The 15,199-nt window shown below is 41.7% G+C and overlaps 1 protein-coding gene across 1 annotated transcript in view; it reads right to left on the reverse strand.

The window, feature by feature from the left end:
- Positions 1-4,384: 4,384 nt before the first annotated feature.
- The window catches only part of LOC115793596 (netrin receptor UNC5B-b-like), a 17,626-nt gene continuing 6,811 nt past the window's right edge, over positions 4,385-15,199 (reverse strand). Inside the window, exons 2-11 of the mRNA XM_030748645.1 lie at positions 14,959-14,991; positions 11,492-11,686; positions 10,737-11,105; positions 10,525-10,612; positions 9,988-10,162; positions 9,659-9,898; positions 8,491-8,640; positions 7,051-7,215; positions 6,750-6,928; positions 4,385-6,235 (exon numbers count right to left, since the gene is read on the reverse strand). Of these exons, the coding sequence (XP_030604505.1) occupies positions 6,070-6,235; positions 6,750-6,928; positions 7,051-7,215; positions 8,491-8,640; positions 9,659-9,898; positions 9,988-10,162; positions 10,525-10,612; positions 10,737-11,105; positions 11,492-11,686; positions 14,959-14,991 (1,760 nt within the window). The 3' untranslated portion in view covers positions 4,385-6,069. The remainder of the gene's footprint in view (positions 6,236-6,749; positions 6,929-7,050; positions 7,216-8,490; positions 8,641-9,658; positions 9,899-9,987; positions 10,163-10,524; positions 10,613-10,736; positions 11,106-11,491; positions 11,687-14,958; positions 14,992-15,199) is intronic.

Below are 15,199 nucleotides of genomic sequence, written 5' to 3' on the forward strand. Positions count from 1 at the left end.
TAAGTGTATGAAACTCGTAGCAGGGCAAAAATATGTTTGAAAATTATTTCTAAAATCTGATATCCGGACGCAAAAAACGGAAGTCTTGGCGCGTTTCCGCTGCAGTCTTTTAAATTAAAAGCGCGGATTTAGGTGATAATATATTATATGAACGGCTAATTGTAGAGCAAAAATATGTCTATGGCTGATTTAAAACAAAACGTGACCAAAGGAGTCTTTATAAATACTTAGATTTTAAATATGCATACTATTATGAAACCTATAATAATGAGAAATTTTAAGATTTAAAATAAAAATGTATATCTGAGCAAAACACTTCACACGTGTGTGCTCTGTACATGGATTTAGATCTAACAATTGTGTTTGGTTTCTGAGATATGTAGAATATAGCCATGGTGAACGAATAATGTAGTGTAATAATAATTTTGTGCCATATATATGATCAAACTAACAAATTATGATGTAATATAATTTGTCGTTATCAGTTGTAAAGTCATCTTTCCTTGCTGGCATAAAGTTGTTGCTATATAATGTTGACTCCATATATTTAAAAGTAATGACAAGTGTTTGTTAACAGGAAAGCAGTTGCAGACTTGTCTCAATATTGTTAATAGGAGCCGTGTTAAATACTGTGCCTTTGTGCAAATATCACATTTCTTAATCCAGTAAAATAAATAAATAAATAAATACAGATACAGCCTGATTCATTAGCCTGTATTTACCAGGAGATGGCACTGTAGAACAACATATCCAGCAACTGTAACACCTGCAAGAAGAAAAACACAGGGAAATAGGAGCATGGATTTATTGCAAACTGCAAACATACACGGGAATACAGTATATAAGGTAAAGTAGAGACTGTACAATTCTAACGTGCCTGAAAGTTAATATTTGGCATTCATCCATTTAGGGGTCATGGGAGCCTCACACACCTATGGGCAATTTTAGAATGACCAATTAACCTAACCACAATAACTGCATGTCTTTGGACTGTGGGAGGAAGCTGGAGTACCTGGAGAGAACCCACACAGGGAGAACATGTAAAATTCACACAGATAGGCCCTGGCCAGAAAGTGGCTTCAAACCCAGGACCGTCTTGCCATGAGGCAACAGTGCTAACCACAATGCCAAAGTTCTGCTCCAATATTTGGTATGACCACAGCTTGAACTCTCTGAGCCATCTTTCTTGTCATTTCTTTACATAGTCTCAGGAATAGTTCTCCAGGCTTCTTGGAGGACATTCAAAGCTCTTCTGGGATGTTGGCTCCCTTTTGTTCCGTTCTCTGTCAAGATGATCCCACACTGCTTCATAATGTTGAGGTCTGGACTCTGGAGAGGCCAGTCCATAACTGATAGTGTTCGATTGTGTATTTTTCCATCCAGGTATGCTTTTACTGCATTGACAGTATGTATGGGATCGTTGCCGTGCTACAAAATGAAGCTGTTACCAATCAGATACTTTCCAGACGGGTATTGCATGGTGGATCTGAAAATTTTGACAAGATCTTCAACACCAGTGGTTGAAATGCAGCCTGAAACCATGACAGAGCCCGTGTTTTACAGATGGCTGTAGACACTCCCTGCTGTATTTCTCTCCTGACCGTCCTCCTTACAATGATCTGAGCCAAAAATTTCAAATATGGATTCATCTCTACACAAGTCCTGTTGCCACTGAATTTTAGTCCAGTTCTTATGTAAAGCCTTTCTCTCTGTTTCCCTTCCTTACGGATGGCTTCTTGACAGCCACCCTTCCAACTGAGACCATTTCTGATGAGCTGAAGGGCCAGAGGCATCTCTCAGGTCCTGTGTCAGTTCTGTGCTGAATTTTTTTTCATATTTCTTAAGGATATGACTTTTGGTTACTATTCATTTGCTGCAGATAGATTTTTAGGCTTGTCACTCTTTTGTCCTTCACTTGTCCAGTTTCCTCAAACTATTAAGGACACACTGTACACCATGCTGAGATATGCAAAGTTTTTGATGATAGCTCTTTGGGAATCACCTGGTTGGTGCAAAAATACAATTTTATGCCTGTCAAATTGTGTTATCTTTGGTATTTTCACAGATTCAACAAAAGAAATGGGAAGAAGTGATTTTTTTTTTGTGATAGGCTGCTAGTAACAAAGTGCCTAAAGATACAATTTAAAAATTGGTTCTCTGCTAAGTTGTTATGTGCAGACACAACACTGGTTCATCCCTTGAGTTAAGGTGCCTTTTGTATGCTTGAATGATTCATAGGTCAGTGTTAATTGGCTCAATAAACTAAAAAGTATTCCTATGAAAATGTTCAGGTACAAGGACTAACACTGAAAATAAATGAAAAATCAGCCAGTGTAATTCAGTTATATAGTGCTCAAGGCCACTCTGCACAGTACTGCAGAGCCCAATTTGATCTTTAGTGGCCTGAATATTTTGAAACTAACCCTTAAACACTCACTGAAGTCTAAAATATTACCTTTCCATACAGTTCAACTCATGTGTGGCAGTGCTGGCATCACCACACCAGGAATAGCAGTGTATTTTATGGAAAAAATGAATTATTAATGACATCACAGTGGGCTAGATTGGAACCATTGACAGGCTAGTTCTGGCTGCATGTTTCACACCAGTGCCTTAGATACTCTTCATATGGTCACATATTTATTTAAAATGCTCTACAATTACTCTTATCACACAACAAAGATGGAGGAAATTTGTTTAGAAAATGCGTTATGTTCTCCTTTTCTTGTCTTTCTTTATTTTTTAAAATAAAACCCCCCTAAAACAGCCCGTGTAGGGCTGAATGGAGACAGCTTTTACACCATCATTTTAAACATTATAGAAGATTCAGTTACCTCACACACTGCAAGGTGGCATATCAGCCACCAATGAAACAGGTGCAAAGTGCTTTCCACCGTACAGCAATGCATACTTGCTAGACATGACTCACCATGATATTTTTCTTGATGTGAGAGCCTCATCTGATAAATTCCCACTCATCTCCCAGTCATGAAAAAGAAAAGAAAAACTTGAGGATAGACTCCTCAATCTAAACACCCAAGCCAGTCTTTAAAGGCCACTATCAGTACCTCTAAGACAACGTTAATGTGAAGACCAAATGGCCCGCCAGTTAAAAGCTTTCAAAGCTAAATGGACCTAAAGGGAATTTTCCAATGAAGTGTGAGGTAAAGAGGGACGGGCTGAGCAGCTCTGCATTTTCTGCGAAAATGGGGTATAATTGGCAAAACCACAGATGCCATTTAACAGTAATTCTGTGCTCTGTACTAAGCTCTGAAGACGCTTGCAATTAGCACTATGGATTTATTATGTGATATGCCAGGGCACTGTTTAGTATTGCAACAGCAGGGTTTAATGCAATAAAGACCAAAGCACATAAACACAGTTGTTAAACTAAGAAATATAATTTATTGCATAAAAATTATATTTAGTTACAGGTAAGAAGGCTAGACATTTATTTACAATTAGTACTTTACAGAGATGAAATCATGTCACTGAATCCATTTAGGTTTTTTTGTTTGTTTTATTTTTTTTTTTGTAAAAATGTCCATCTTCTTGAACAAAGGGTGTTTTTCTCTCTCTTTGATGGGAGCAAGTTTGAATCGAGTACAACTCCAGCATTAATTATCCAGAGATATGGCCAAAGATCCAGCAGACACTCAAAAATCTGGACAAATAAACACCGTAGCCTACAGCTAGTCAGTCTCTGTAACAAGACTTGAGGAAAGAAAAAAAAAAAAAAGTCCTGCAGTGTTCAGGGATCCAAAGTACTGAACAGGTTGTGTCCAGGTATTTCTTCAGGGCAAAGACCCGCAGGGCACGAGGTCACAATGTCAGTCACTGTGCCACTTTGTTTTCCCACGTGTGCTTTTTCTTTTTTTTTTTTTAGGTAGCAGCTTTCTTGGTCAGCGATCCAATTGTTCTCCGGATGGAGAATTCCCACACAGACTAGCATCACCGAAAAGTGTTAAAACTACTCTAAAACCAGTCTAGGATACAAAATCAAAACCCTGTCAATGTCCTGATCTGAAAAAATAGAATTACTCTTCCAGGAAACAAAAGAAGTCAAAATGCTTCACTTTTCTTATGTACTTGCATAGCACTTACAGAGAAATGACAGATCTTAAGAATGTGCACATACTGTACGTGCACACCCACCTGCCCACACACATCCACTTGCTCACTCACACACACACACAGATACATATGCGCGCACACTCGCTTCATTCACACAAAACAGTGACATGACTCACTGCTGAGGAGGAGGGATACTGCCTGTGTTTTGGTTCTTGTGGTTGTTTAAGATATGAACACTTTTTTTTTTTTTTTTTTTTGCTTAGAGGGATAAAAACTCAATAAGACAGAACTTATGCAAAGATAATGTTACAGACGAAAGCATTTAAATTCTCGCCTAACGAAAAACTGACAGAACAAAAGTGACGATGCAAACAGATTGAGGACCCTGACCACAAAGCAGGCAGCTTAGTAAAAGAATTGAGAGAAGGGAGACATAATGAGTCACAGGGCGATGTATGGACATACGCACACATAGATAAGTGGCGAACAGAGAACAGATTGCAATATAATTACGTTAGTGTTGAGGTAAGTTTTATGGTCCCTTGATGCCCACTTGATTCAAAGCAAGGCTATTCTATCCTACAATCATCTGTGATCTCGGGAAATGGCCTTCAATTACAGCAAAGCCTCCAAATTACAGCGTGCAGCAAATTCATCAGGACATTTGACCCCCCCCCCAATCATGTCTTACAGAATATATTTTACATTTTTGAATCGATGCACAAGATTAAAAAAAAATAACATAAACATAATTTTGTTATTCACAAGAGAGACAGCCACACTGTGTACCTAACTCGCCAATTTTGGTGTGCTCTACTAGGATCAAAAAAGTAATACACAGCAGATCAGTAGCCTAAACAAGCACAGATGTTAAGACAGGTCCTATATGATCATAACACCAGTGACAGCGAAAGAAAGACAAACAGAAAACAAAGAATCCACAAATATGGACAATAAATTAAAGAGCGTTCCCCAAAGGAAACTTTTTAAGGGATGACCGGAAAGCTCTCCTGCAGTTTATTCTCGAAAGATTGAAGTGTTGCGGAGCGAAAGAGGAATGCAAGGAGAGATGAAAGAGAAACACCCCTGTGAGTCGGAATGATATGCCAAGGCTTTGAGGCGTTTGTTGGTACAGTATAAAGAGTCAGTCTAGTTATTCGCCAATTCTGAAGCAAACTTCAAAAATTCACACTTCTGCTGCACAGGAGAGGCAGCTTTTTTTTTTTTCCGCCCAAAGATTCAAACCTCGAGGGTTCGATCGTTACACGATTTGTCATCAGTCGAAGCAGTTAGACGAGAAATCCTAGCCTGTCTGCTTTAGAGCCGATTAATGACTGCTCTGCCCGTGTGTGTGTGTGTGTGTATGTGTGTGTGTGTTAGCCCGTGAAGTTGCAGGCAGGTTGGTGCTGCCTGTCCTTCAGCGCACACACCGGGTGACAATGGAGAAACAAAAAGCCTCTGCCATGAGGTGATGTTAAATCATGCACTTTCATGCGGCTACTGAAACACGGGTAATCCCACGTTAGCGTTTGTGGCGTTGTGCGTGCTTTAGCGTGTTGAATACATGAATATTTTTGTTTTGTCCCAAAGCACTCATACTTATACACAAGCGTAAAATCATTTTCAGTATTCAAAGGCAGTCAACACCATGTTTGACAGATGACTTTACAGCCAGTTTACGTCTTGGTACCCTCAGATTGGTTTTACATCCTGCAGATGCAACATTGCTTTGGAGGACTCAAGCCGAATCAGGTTAGCAGGCGGATGGCACGCATGGGAATATGTTATGGTGGCCATGTAGCTACAGTAGCTGATCATTTCAGGGCCGGTGAAAAGGGAAATGAGGCAGAGGTAATAAAGTTTATGTGAAGCAACCAAAATGCTCTGTGGGTTTGTGATTTGCGCCAGCGTGTGTGCATATTCATAGGCAGGTATTTTCATTACGGTGGTGGTGAGGAACAAAATGTCTTGCTCGCTCTCTTGTTTCTTGACCAATCAACAATCCCCATCAGTTGTCATGACAACTAGAACTTCACTTTTGCCCATCTCTTCCAGTGCGGTCGCCAGAGAGACCAAGTCTGCGTCACCTTGGTGACATGCCTCCCATAGGTCCAGCAGAACACCTGTGGGGCTGGGCTTTGTGGCAAAGTAGTTCAAATACCTGAATGGAGGAAAGAAGGAGCAAGTTGTGAGAAGAAAATGGAGAGAACAAAAATAATGCTTCATCACTGATTATTTTTTTTTTTTTTCCATTACTGGATGTTGCAAATCCTGGAGGAAAAACCTCTGACAGTCCAATACTGATGCCCGGTTAAGCATCAATTTCAGAGGCAGGATTAGATAATTAGCAAGATGGATTTTTGTAACATTATATAACATGCATGACTGAATCATATTTTTTAACTTAATATTCAAGTCCAGCTTTTGAGATTCTAATCAGTATGAGCAGATATAACATGACTTCGCACAGTCTTTCTGTCTACATTTAATTCACTTAAAACCCAATTCTGAACAGGACTCTGAGCCCTCTTAAATCATAGCCCCAGACATCTCAGATCAGACAGTGATGAATTCTGCAGTTCCTACAGTCAAATGGTAATGCAGAATTAACAATGCACTTTGCAACTAAGGTGGAACATGCGCTTTAATGCCTAAACATTCGAGGTAAATCTGACCTGTCAAAACCCAGACTGCGAGCCAGTAGTCTCCAGTCACACCCTCGAGCGCTGGGCGCATCCAAACTGGCACAGATCTTCTGGCGGATGGAGCCAGGCAAGCGAAAGGCATAAGGTCCCACTTGAGAGGAGGGTAGGCACGTGCCTCCTGAGGGGAGGGGTGAGTGCGGAGGTAAAGTCTGGAAGAACAGAGAAGTTGAGAAGCACTGAACCCAACCTTTGCACTGATTGGCGTAACTGTGTAACTGCATTGCAGCGTTATCTGTGTGTGCACAAGGATTTTCTCAGACGTCACCGTTACCTCTTGGATGTCAGTGTGCAGCTGAAATATCTGTCCCTCCCCTTCCACCTGCCGGACACAGATCTTACAGGTGAGCTGCGACACAGCCAGGCTGCCTCTCTCCAGGCTGAAGGTGCAATGCAGGGGTCGCTGACTGCCGCTCCAAATGTGATAAAACGGTATCTCCTGTCACACACAGAAAAGTGGTAAAGAGGAAAGCCTGGAAAAAGGCTCTCTACACTGTGATTAAAGCAGCCTCTTCCTGAGCAGCACAATCTGGGATGATCTAGAATGCAGTTTCCATTAAAGGTCTGTGCAGTATGCTTTATTTTGATAGTGGGTGTTTCCACCAACTGGGCCTCTGTGCGTTGGAGGATAATTTATTTCTAAATCACACTGTTCATAAATTAGAACCACTATCAGATTTTCTGTTTATTCAGAAACGGCCCAGACTGCAATCTTACTGCCAAGAGAATGCAGGAGAGAGTTTGAGTGTTTACAGCAGTCAAGCATGGTATAACATTTGTACTCTCTGAGAAAACAGCCTTCTTATTGAAGCAAAAATGTGGCTTTTCCAGATTATTGCTTTTGCTCATGTAGTACTGCTCATTATGACAAATTAAAGGAAAAGCTTGAACCCATGAGTGCTACAGTGAGTTGATCCGGTGGTTTAGTTAAGCTGTGGGAGGTGTTTTTCTGGTATAATTGGGCCACTGCACATCAGTACCAAGTTGTTGTGAGTGATCACCTTTATCCAGTTATGAAACATTTCTGTCCTGATAGGTGTGGTCGGTCTCAGGATGACACTGCTCCCGTCCTTATGGCATGAGAGCTCACTGAATTTGTTGATGAGCATAAAAGCGATTTGAATAAAGCCGTGGCCGTCACTATCATCAGAGCTCAATCCAAATGAATATCTATGGGAGATTTTGGAGTGAAGTTTTAGACAGTTCTCTCCACCACCATGATGAAAGCCCTAAATGAGGGAATATATTTTTAAAGAACGCTGTTTAATCACTTCAGTAGAGTGCCAGAGACTTTTACAGCCAGCGCTCGGTTGCCCTGCAATTTAAAAAGACACCTTAATTTGTCACTGGTCTGTATCTGTACTTCGACTTTTAAGCTTCAGTGCTGTGTTCTCTTCTATTCATGTACTGCGAGACTGGACCGATGGAGGAATCGAGTTATTTCAGAAAGAATATGGGTGCAGCGGTGGTGCTTTACACTTAAAAATCATCATTGTGAAATATTACTAACAGTTTACGTCTGTGACGTCAAAAACCTAAATGCTGCAGATAAGCAATGTAATGACTGAAGTGCATCATCTTCCTACCGATACTGATAAGATTATTTTTATATGCGGTGAATATCAGTGGTACTTCAGTACATATAATATACAGTGCCTATTATGTAGAACATGCAGTATATTCTACAACAAATCTGTCTGCTGCATTATGTCACCTGGTACTTGGCCAGAAGTTTGCTTCTCCAGTAAGTGTGGGGAATGTCGTGGATGGACAGGCGCAGATTGTGGTAGCTATCTTTGAAGAGCAGCGGCTTGGGATCTTCCAGCAAAACTCCACCCAAACTCCTCTCCAAATCCAGCACCTCCTGCACAGAAAGACAGACGACAGGCTTAGGAATATATTTATTTGATTTTATTATGGGCTTATCCCTTCACATTGCAAGAGTATGATTTCGAAAAAAATGCCTAATTAAAATGTGTTGTGTGTTCTCTAAGCCGATGTGTCCAAATGGAAACGGTCTGAGCTAACAGTTTAGAAGCTGCTTGAACTTTAGCAGCCAGAAATCATGTAATGGGATGCCAGTATACTGCACACAGTGTGCTCATGTTTACTATCCTGGCTGGTCTGTGAGCACTTTATACAAAAGGGACTGAGAAAGGAAAAATGTTTTTCCACTGAATCGAGCGCTCGCTTTGTGTTTGGTATAGTTTTTGTATTTTGCTCTACTATTTTGAGCCTTTGTTTCTTGAGGGACAGGAAAACTCAATGTATTGCACCAAATTTAATTTGGAGAAATGAGATGGATCTGCAGAGTTGAAAGGGGATAGTACTCCTCTATTGCCCAGAACCACTATGGAAATAAGTTATATTAACTTTTAATGTTCTTATTCTGTGACATACTTCAATATAATACACGTTGTCTGTGTTATTTTCTATTTATATTTCATTTAATTTTATTTCCCGCAATGCTTTTTGGCTGTGCACATCCAGGTCTTATGCAGGATCTTTTGTGTTCTGTTTTTTTTGCTTTGCAACTCCTCAGACACATTATTCTTCAGTTTTTAATGACATAATAAAAGCAGATTTTTTTTTTTTTTTTTTTTTTTTAAGTTTGCACACCTTTGGGAGTACTACTGTATATATGTGTGGGTGCCAAGTTTTGATAAGGAAGTTGAAAGTGTGGAATAAAGATAAAGTTAATATCGCTGGACAAATTAATTTTGGCGCATTTTTTAAGATATATGAAAATAGAAAACAGCAACTAAAACAGAAGAACACAGATAAGCAACAAGGCAAACTGATTAAAGTGTACATATGTAGACATTGACATACACCTACATAAATGCATAAAAAAAACAGATATATGAACACACTAGCAGCACCTTGAGTGCATGTGGGGTGTCGTGGATACAGTAGATCCGGAGGCTGTAGTCCAGGGAGAGGCATGGTGCACGGGGGGCAAAGAGAGCCAGCTGCAGCCGCTTGCAGGCAGGCTGTGGAGGGCACGACTGGCCCACAAGGCCATATGTTCCTAGCTGCTCCATGAGAACATGACAGCACTCCTCTTCCAGCTGCAGGTAGCACGGGGACGACAAAGTCTCCTCCCCTACAGTCAGCACCTCCTGAACGTAGATAAAAGATCAGTGTTACTAAAGATAATCTGCCAAAAAGCAGGCATTCATCATTTGATAGCAGTGTGAAGCTGTCTCACCTCCCATGCTCCTTGATGCGTTTGTGTTTTTAGTGTGAGGGTCCAGTCGGGTGTCGGTGTGTCTAGCTGGGCACAGTGGGGCAAAGTAAGGACCACAGGACGATTCAGCAGCATACCGGTTGGACCACAGCTCACCACAGGACTAAGTACGGTCTGACTGCCCTCAGAGGGAAGCCTGTAAATATCACACACATACACAAGCATTTGCAACAAAGCATCATTCATTCATTTATAAAGAAAATCACAGCTATGTTTGGAGCATGTTAATTTAAATCAAACACGCGGAGCTACCCGCCGTGGCGACCCCTTTGTGAATAGGGGCAGCTGAAAGCAGCTTCTTCTTCAATTTTAGGGTAAAGACTGGAACACGTTGTTCGTGTTTTTATCCTAAGAAGCAGAAGTTCGTTTGTGTCTCACAGTGGGCGAGTCTCGCAACGGAAAGTTTTCTGATTGAGGTGAGAATGAGGTTTATTTCGCCTTCTATGTGTGAAGCAGATAAGAGAAGTAAAGAAATAAAACAAAAAGAGGAGCACTCACGTTGTTTTGTCCCACTTGTTGATGATGAGGTACATTTCGTAGAACTTGCCCTGGGGGATTGTGCCAGGGGGGACCAGCAAACTCACACCTACGAGAGTGAAGGGGGTCACGACTTGTCTTGTCTTGTGTGTAATCAGCTAAACGTGTCTTGGGTTCGCTCTGGCTACAAAAGAATGAATTCTGTTGTCACTGATGTGTCATCAGCTTTGTACCTGTATTGGGGATGGTAAGGCGTCCTCCTAGATTTCCAAGTGTGGCACTTGTACTCAACCCAGGCTCTCTGGACAGGGTGTGGGTGTGATACTCTCGCTCTCTACCCACAGTACCCACTGACTTTAAGCTGAGGATCTCTCCGTCACCTGAGCTTACATCATTAGGAAGCTCCAGGGAAGAAAGCGTGGAAGAGTTATACACCTTGATTTTGAGGTTGGGTAGGGGGTCCAGCAAGGGAGAGGTGGTCATGGGGATTTTGTGGGGGCTGTCGTTGACCCCTTGTTGGAGGGAGAAGAGTGGCCCACGGAAAGCTCCTGCTGTGGCTGTCAGATCTGGAGGAGCTGAGGGATGCAGAGGGTGGGGGTTATCTGTCGACACGGGAGAAGAGAGGAGCTTATCACTAGAAATGACACAAGCAGGGCTCAGAGAGCTAAAAGTGATGCCAGTGAAATGGATTAATGTTACTAATTAATATTTGATGGCAAGAGCAAGAGAAAGGACACCATGACAAATGTTCAAAATGTAAAAAATGTAATGCAGTAAAGAACGGAGAACTGTCTGAGAGGAGATAATGGCATAAGAGAAGTCATTTATGCATGATATAAATAGCAATGCGATAAAATGAACAGGGGCAGTGTTTCTATGAAAATAAGTAAAAACAAGAATAGGTGTGAAAAAAAAACAATAACGCAAAAGATAACTGAGTGCAAATACTCACCAACTTATGTGAGCGTGTATCTGCGGGTAAACTCACCCTGTCTGGGAGGTTTGTAGTTGCCGGGGTGAAACGCGGTGGTGAGAGCTGACGAAGAATCGGTGATGTCTCCGTGGAGATGTCGGCATCTGCGGCGATATGCAAGCACTCCCACGCACAGAGCCATTATCACGCTCAGCAGCAGGGCCACTACCAGACCCGAGTACACCGCTACACCCATACCTGGAGCCAGTGCTGAAAGAGGGACAGAAAGCCGAGACATCAACAAGAGACACAGATTGAAAACACACAGTTAGATCCGCAAGGGAAACACAAGAGGGAAGGAGACAGAATGTATGGCATGTCATCTGTTTCACTACTTACTGTAGAGTAAGTAGAATAAATAGTCATTGTAGTCTAAGTTAGTGCTGAAAGCATTTGCTGATTAATTCATTAGTCTCATCATCAGACTACAGTCCTGAAAATAAAAAAAAAACAAACTCCAGCTGCTTAAACATGAGACTGTTTTTCTATTATATAATTGTGAATCCAGTTTGTTTGGGGGTTCATTTACTGAGTGGGGGGAAAAAAAAAGAAATGAAGGTGTCATTTCTTGAGCTCTAGGAATCTGTGATGTAATTAATAACATTTGTTATTAATACAAAATGATCTGATTTATCTGTGTTAAAAATAAATGAATTTGTGTTTTCAGCCTTTTTCTTTAAGGGCTGGCGTAGCTGAAATACACTCACAGTTCACAGGGTTTACAGAGAATGGTCTGAAAAAGAGAAAATATCCAGTGAGTGGCAATTCTCTGTGAAAATGCTCTGCTAATGTCAGAGGTCAGAGGAGAATGGTCAGATTCCTTCGAGGTCATAGGAAGGCAGGGGATAACCACTTGTTACAACCGAGGTATGCAGAAGAGATGAAGCTGATGGGCTACAGCGGCAGAAGACTACACTGGGTGCTACTCCTGTCAGCTAAGGACAAGAAACTGAAGCTACAATTTGCACAGACTCACCAAAATTGAACAACAGAAAATTGGAAGAACGCAACCTGGTTGGATGAGTCTTGATTTCTGCTGTGACATTCAGATGGTAGGGTTAGATTTGGCGTAAACAACATGAAAGCATGGATTCATACTGCCTTGTATCAACAGGTCAGGCTGCTGGTGGTGTAATGGAGAAGGGGATATTTTCTTGGCACATTTTGGGCCCCTTAGTACCGACTGAGCATCTTTTAAACACCACGGCCTATCTGAGTATTGTTACTGACCATATCCATCCCTTTATGACCACAGTGTACATAACTTTTTATGGCTGCTGTCAGCAGATTAGTGCACATGGCATCGAGTTCATGTTAAATGGTCTCCACAGTCACTAGATGAACGGGAGATTAACATCATGGATGTGCAACTGACAAATTTTGTTGAATCTATGCCACAAAGAAGTTCTGGAGGCACAAGGGGGGGTCCAAACTGGTACCAGTATGATATACCTAATAAAGTGGCTGGTGAGTACAGCTAGTTGATTTTATTTCTCTTAAAATAACACTGGCACAAATAGCAGACTGATGCAACGCTCTAGTTGCTGCACTTGAATGACCGCCCCAACTTGATGATGATGTAACAGATGGGGCACTCAGTCCTCAGCCCGCATACCACATGGGCTAAAGTCACCAGAGTCTTGAGCGCTACTACCCACTATTACAGCTTAACGTCAACATGTTATCCCGGAAACAGAAAGAAATCATTAAATATCAAAAAGCTGCAAACTACACGGATCTGACATATTAAATCCCCATATAGACCATTAAGTGGCCAGTCCACACTCCAGTGTTTACATAATCTTTGTCAATGATATGATCAAATTTACTGTTTCTGCAGTCAGACACTTTAATTCTCTCTTATAATGTTACTTTGCCAATGAGCTCCATGCAGTAAGCAGAGGAAAAGAGAGCCCTGGTAGCTCAGCATATGCAGATACTCTGAGTATCATTGCTATCAGGGGAGAAAAAAGATGGATTCATGCATACCTAGAAAATCAGGCAGCTTAAACCTCGTTTTAGCTTTCGCTGAAACTTAGAAATGAATTTTTACACGGAACAAAGCCTGCGGATTTTGTTGCCCATCTGTTCCACTGGAAGTGCATTAAAATGGTGATGATTATGAGGAATGTGACCAATAACTCTTGTGGGTTTGGTGTACTTGTGGACACTTTGTTGTTTTTAAAGACATACTTAAAAAACACCCAGTTATTTCACTCTGGCATAATGCCTGTCAGTATGTACCATGTGTTCAGTTTAAATCTAGAAATCATCCCTGAAAGCCCCATTAATAAACAGCTCCTCCAGGGGGTGTTTGGCCCTAACTTCACCTGTTCCCCACTGAGCTCCCTCCCTTGTCTCCACCTGGGTGATTGGTTGTGACTGGTCAGCAGGCTCGCCACAGCCAGACCCAAACCAGACACGTGAGGCAGTCGCACAACAGCAGAAAAGAAGAGAAGACAAGGAGCAAAGTTGGCGGAAGACGAAGAGGAGCAAAAAAGAAGGAGCAGACAGGCTAGATACACACAGGAGGAGCGAGCTAGATGAGAGGCAATTTGGCAAAAGGGACAGGAAGAAGTTAGATAAGGTTGTGATTTGTAGAGAGGACAGAGGGATTATAAGTGTGTTGAGGAGGGGAGAGGAGATAAGGATAGCAGTGCTCCAGGAAAGAAGACAACGAAAGACAGTACAGAGCAGCGGATGGAGCTGAGAGAGGTGGAGGAGAAGAAAGCCGGAGGCAGGCGGGCTGGCAGAGGAGAGCTCCCATGCCACGTGCGCGATGAACCGAATCGGACAGCCGTCCACACTTATTACCAGAAACGGAACAATAGCGAAATTAGGTGCGTACTAAGGCTGCTCTCCTTGAGTCCCACATCACATTGAGCTGGAGGATTACCATCACTTCAATGTAAACTAGATCACAGATTAAATGAGAGTCAGACAGAAATCACGGGCTTTTCTCCAGCGGGCTGTGCTTCTACACACAGCCTATGGATCAAGGTACTCTCAGCTTAGAGTCATGTCATTTTGCTCACTCCATAACAGGGCTGGCAGAGTTTGTCATAATGGAGTAGCGCTCGCTGAACCATGCTGGGCAGTGTGCGTAATTCACCAGCTTTGTAATCTGTTATTATTATTTTTTTCAGTTACATCACCACAAGCTGCTGGTACAAAAGATGAGACGTGCCAACACTGAGTCAGCTCTGAAACCAATGTTACACTTAGTCAACACACTAGCAAACGCGGATAACAAAACTCATAAGCAGGCGAGGAAGAAGGTGAGGCGTGTCTTCATGAAGGAGATCTAAGCGGACACAGAAGCACGGACAGAACAGGCAACACAAAAGAGCTGCACGCGTGCAACTCCACGTGGGGTAACGCAGATGTAGGACTCCTCAGAGAGACACACAACCACATACCAACACAAAGACAAGGAGCATGAAGCAGTGACAGAGCAAAGTCATCAGGGAAGGTGAACTTACGATGGCTTGCATGTTCAATAGAAATCTTTTTATCTGTTTGAACAGAGAAAAAACAAAAGAGAAGAAGAAAAAAAAAAAAAAAACAACATAAAATGGACGGACTGGCTGTATGCAAATGAAAGATGCAATAACATAATACAAAGAAAAACAGGAAAGTAAACAAGACTCATCAAAATGAAAATAGAAAGTGACCATAGAATGCATACTAAAGGCAAGAAAAATATACATCACATAAAAAAAA

The sequence above is a fragment of the Archocentrus centrarchus genome, chromosome 15 (assembly GCF_007364275.1).
Source record: "Archocentrus centrarchus isolate MPI-CPG fArcCen1 chromosome 15, fArcCen1, whole genome shotgun sequence".
Taxonomy (NCBI): domain Eukaryota; kingdom Metazoa; phylum Chordata; class Actinopteri; order Cichliformes; family Cichlidae; genus Archocentrus; species Archocentrus centrarchus.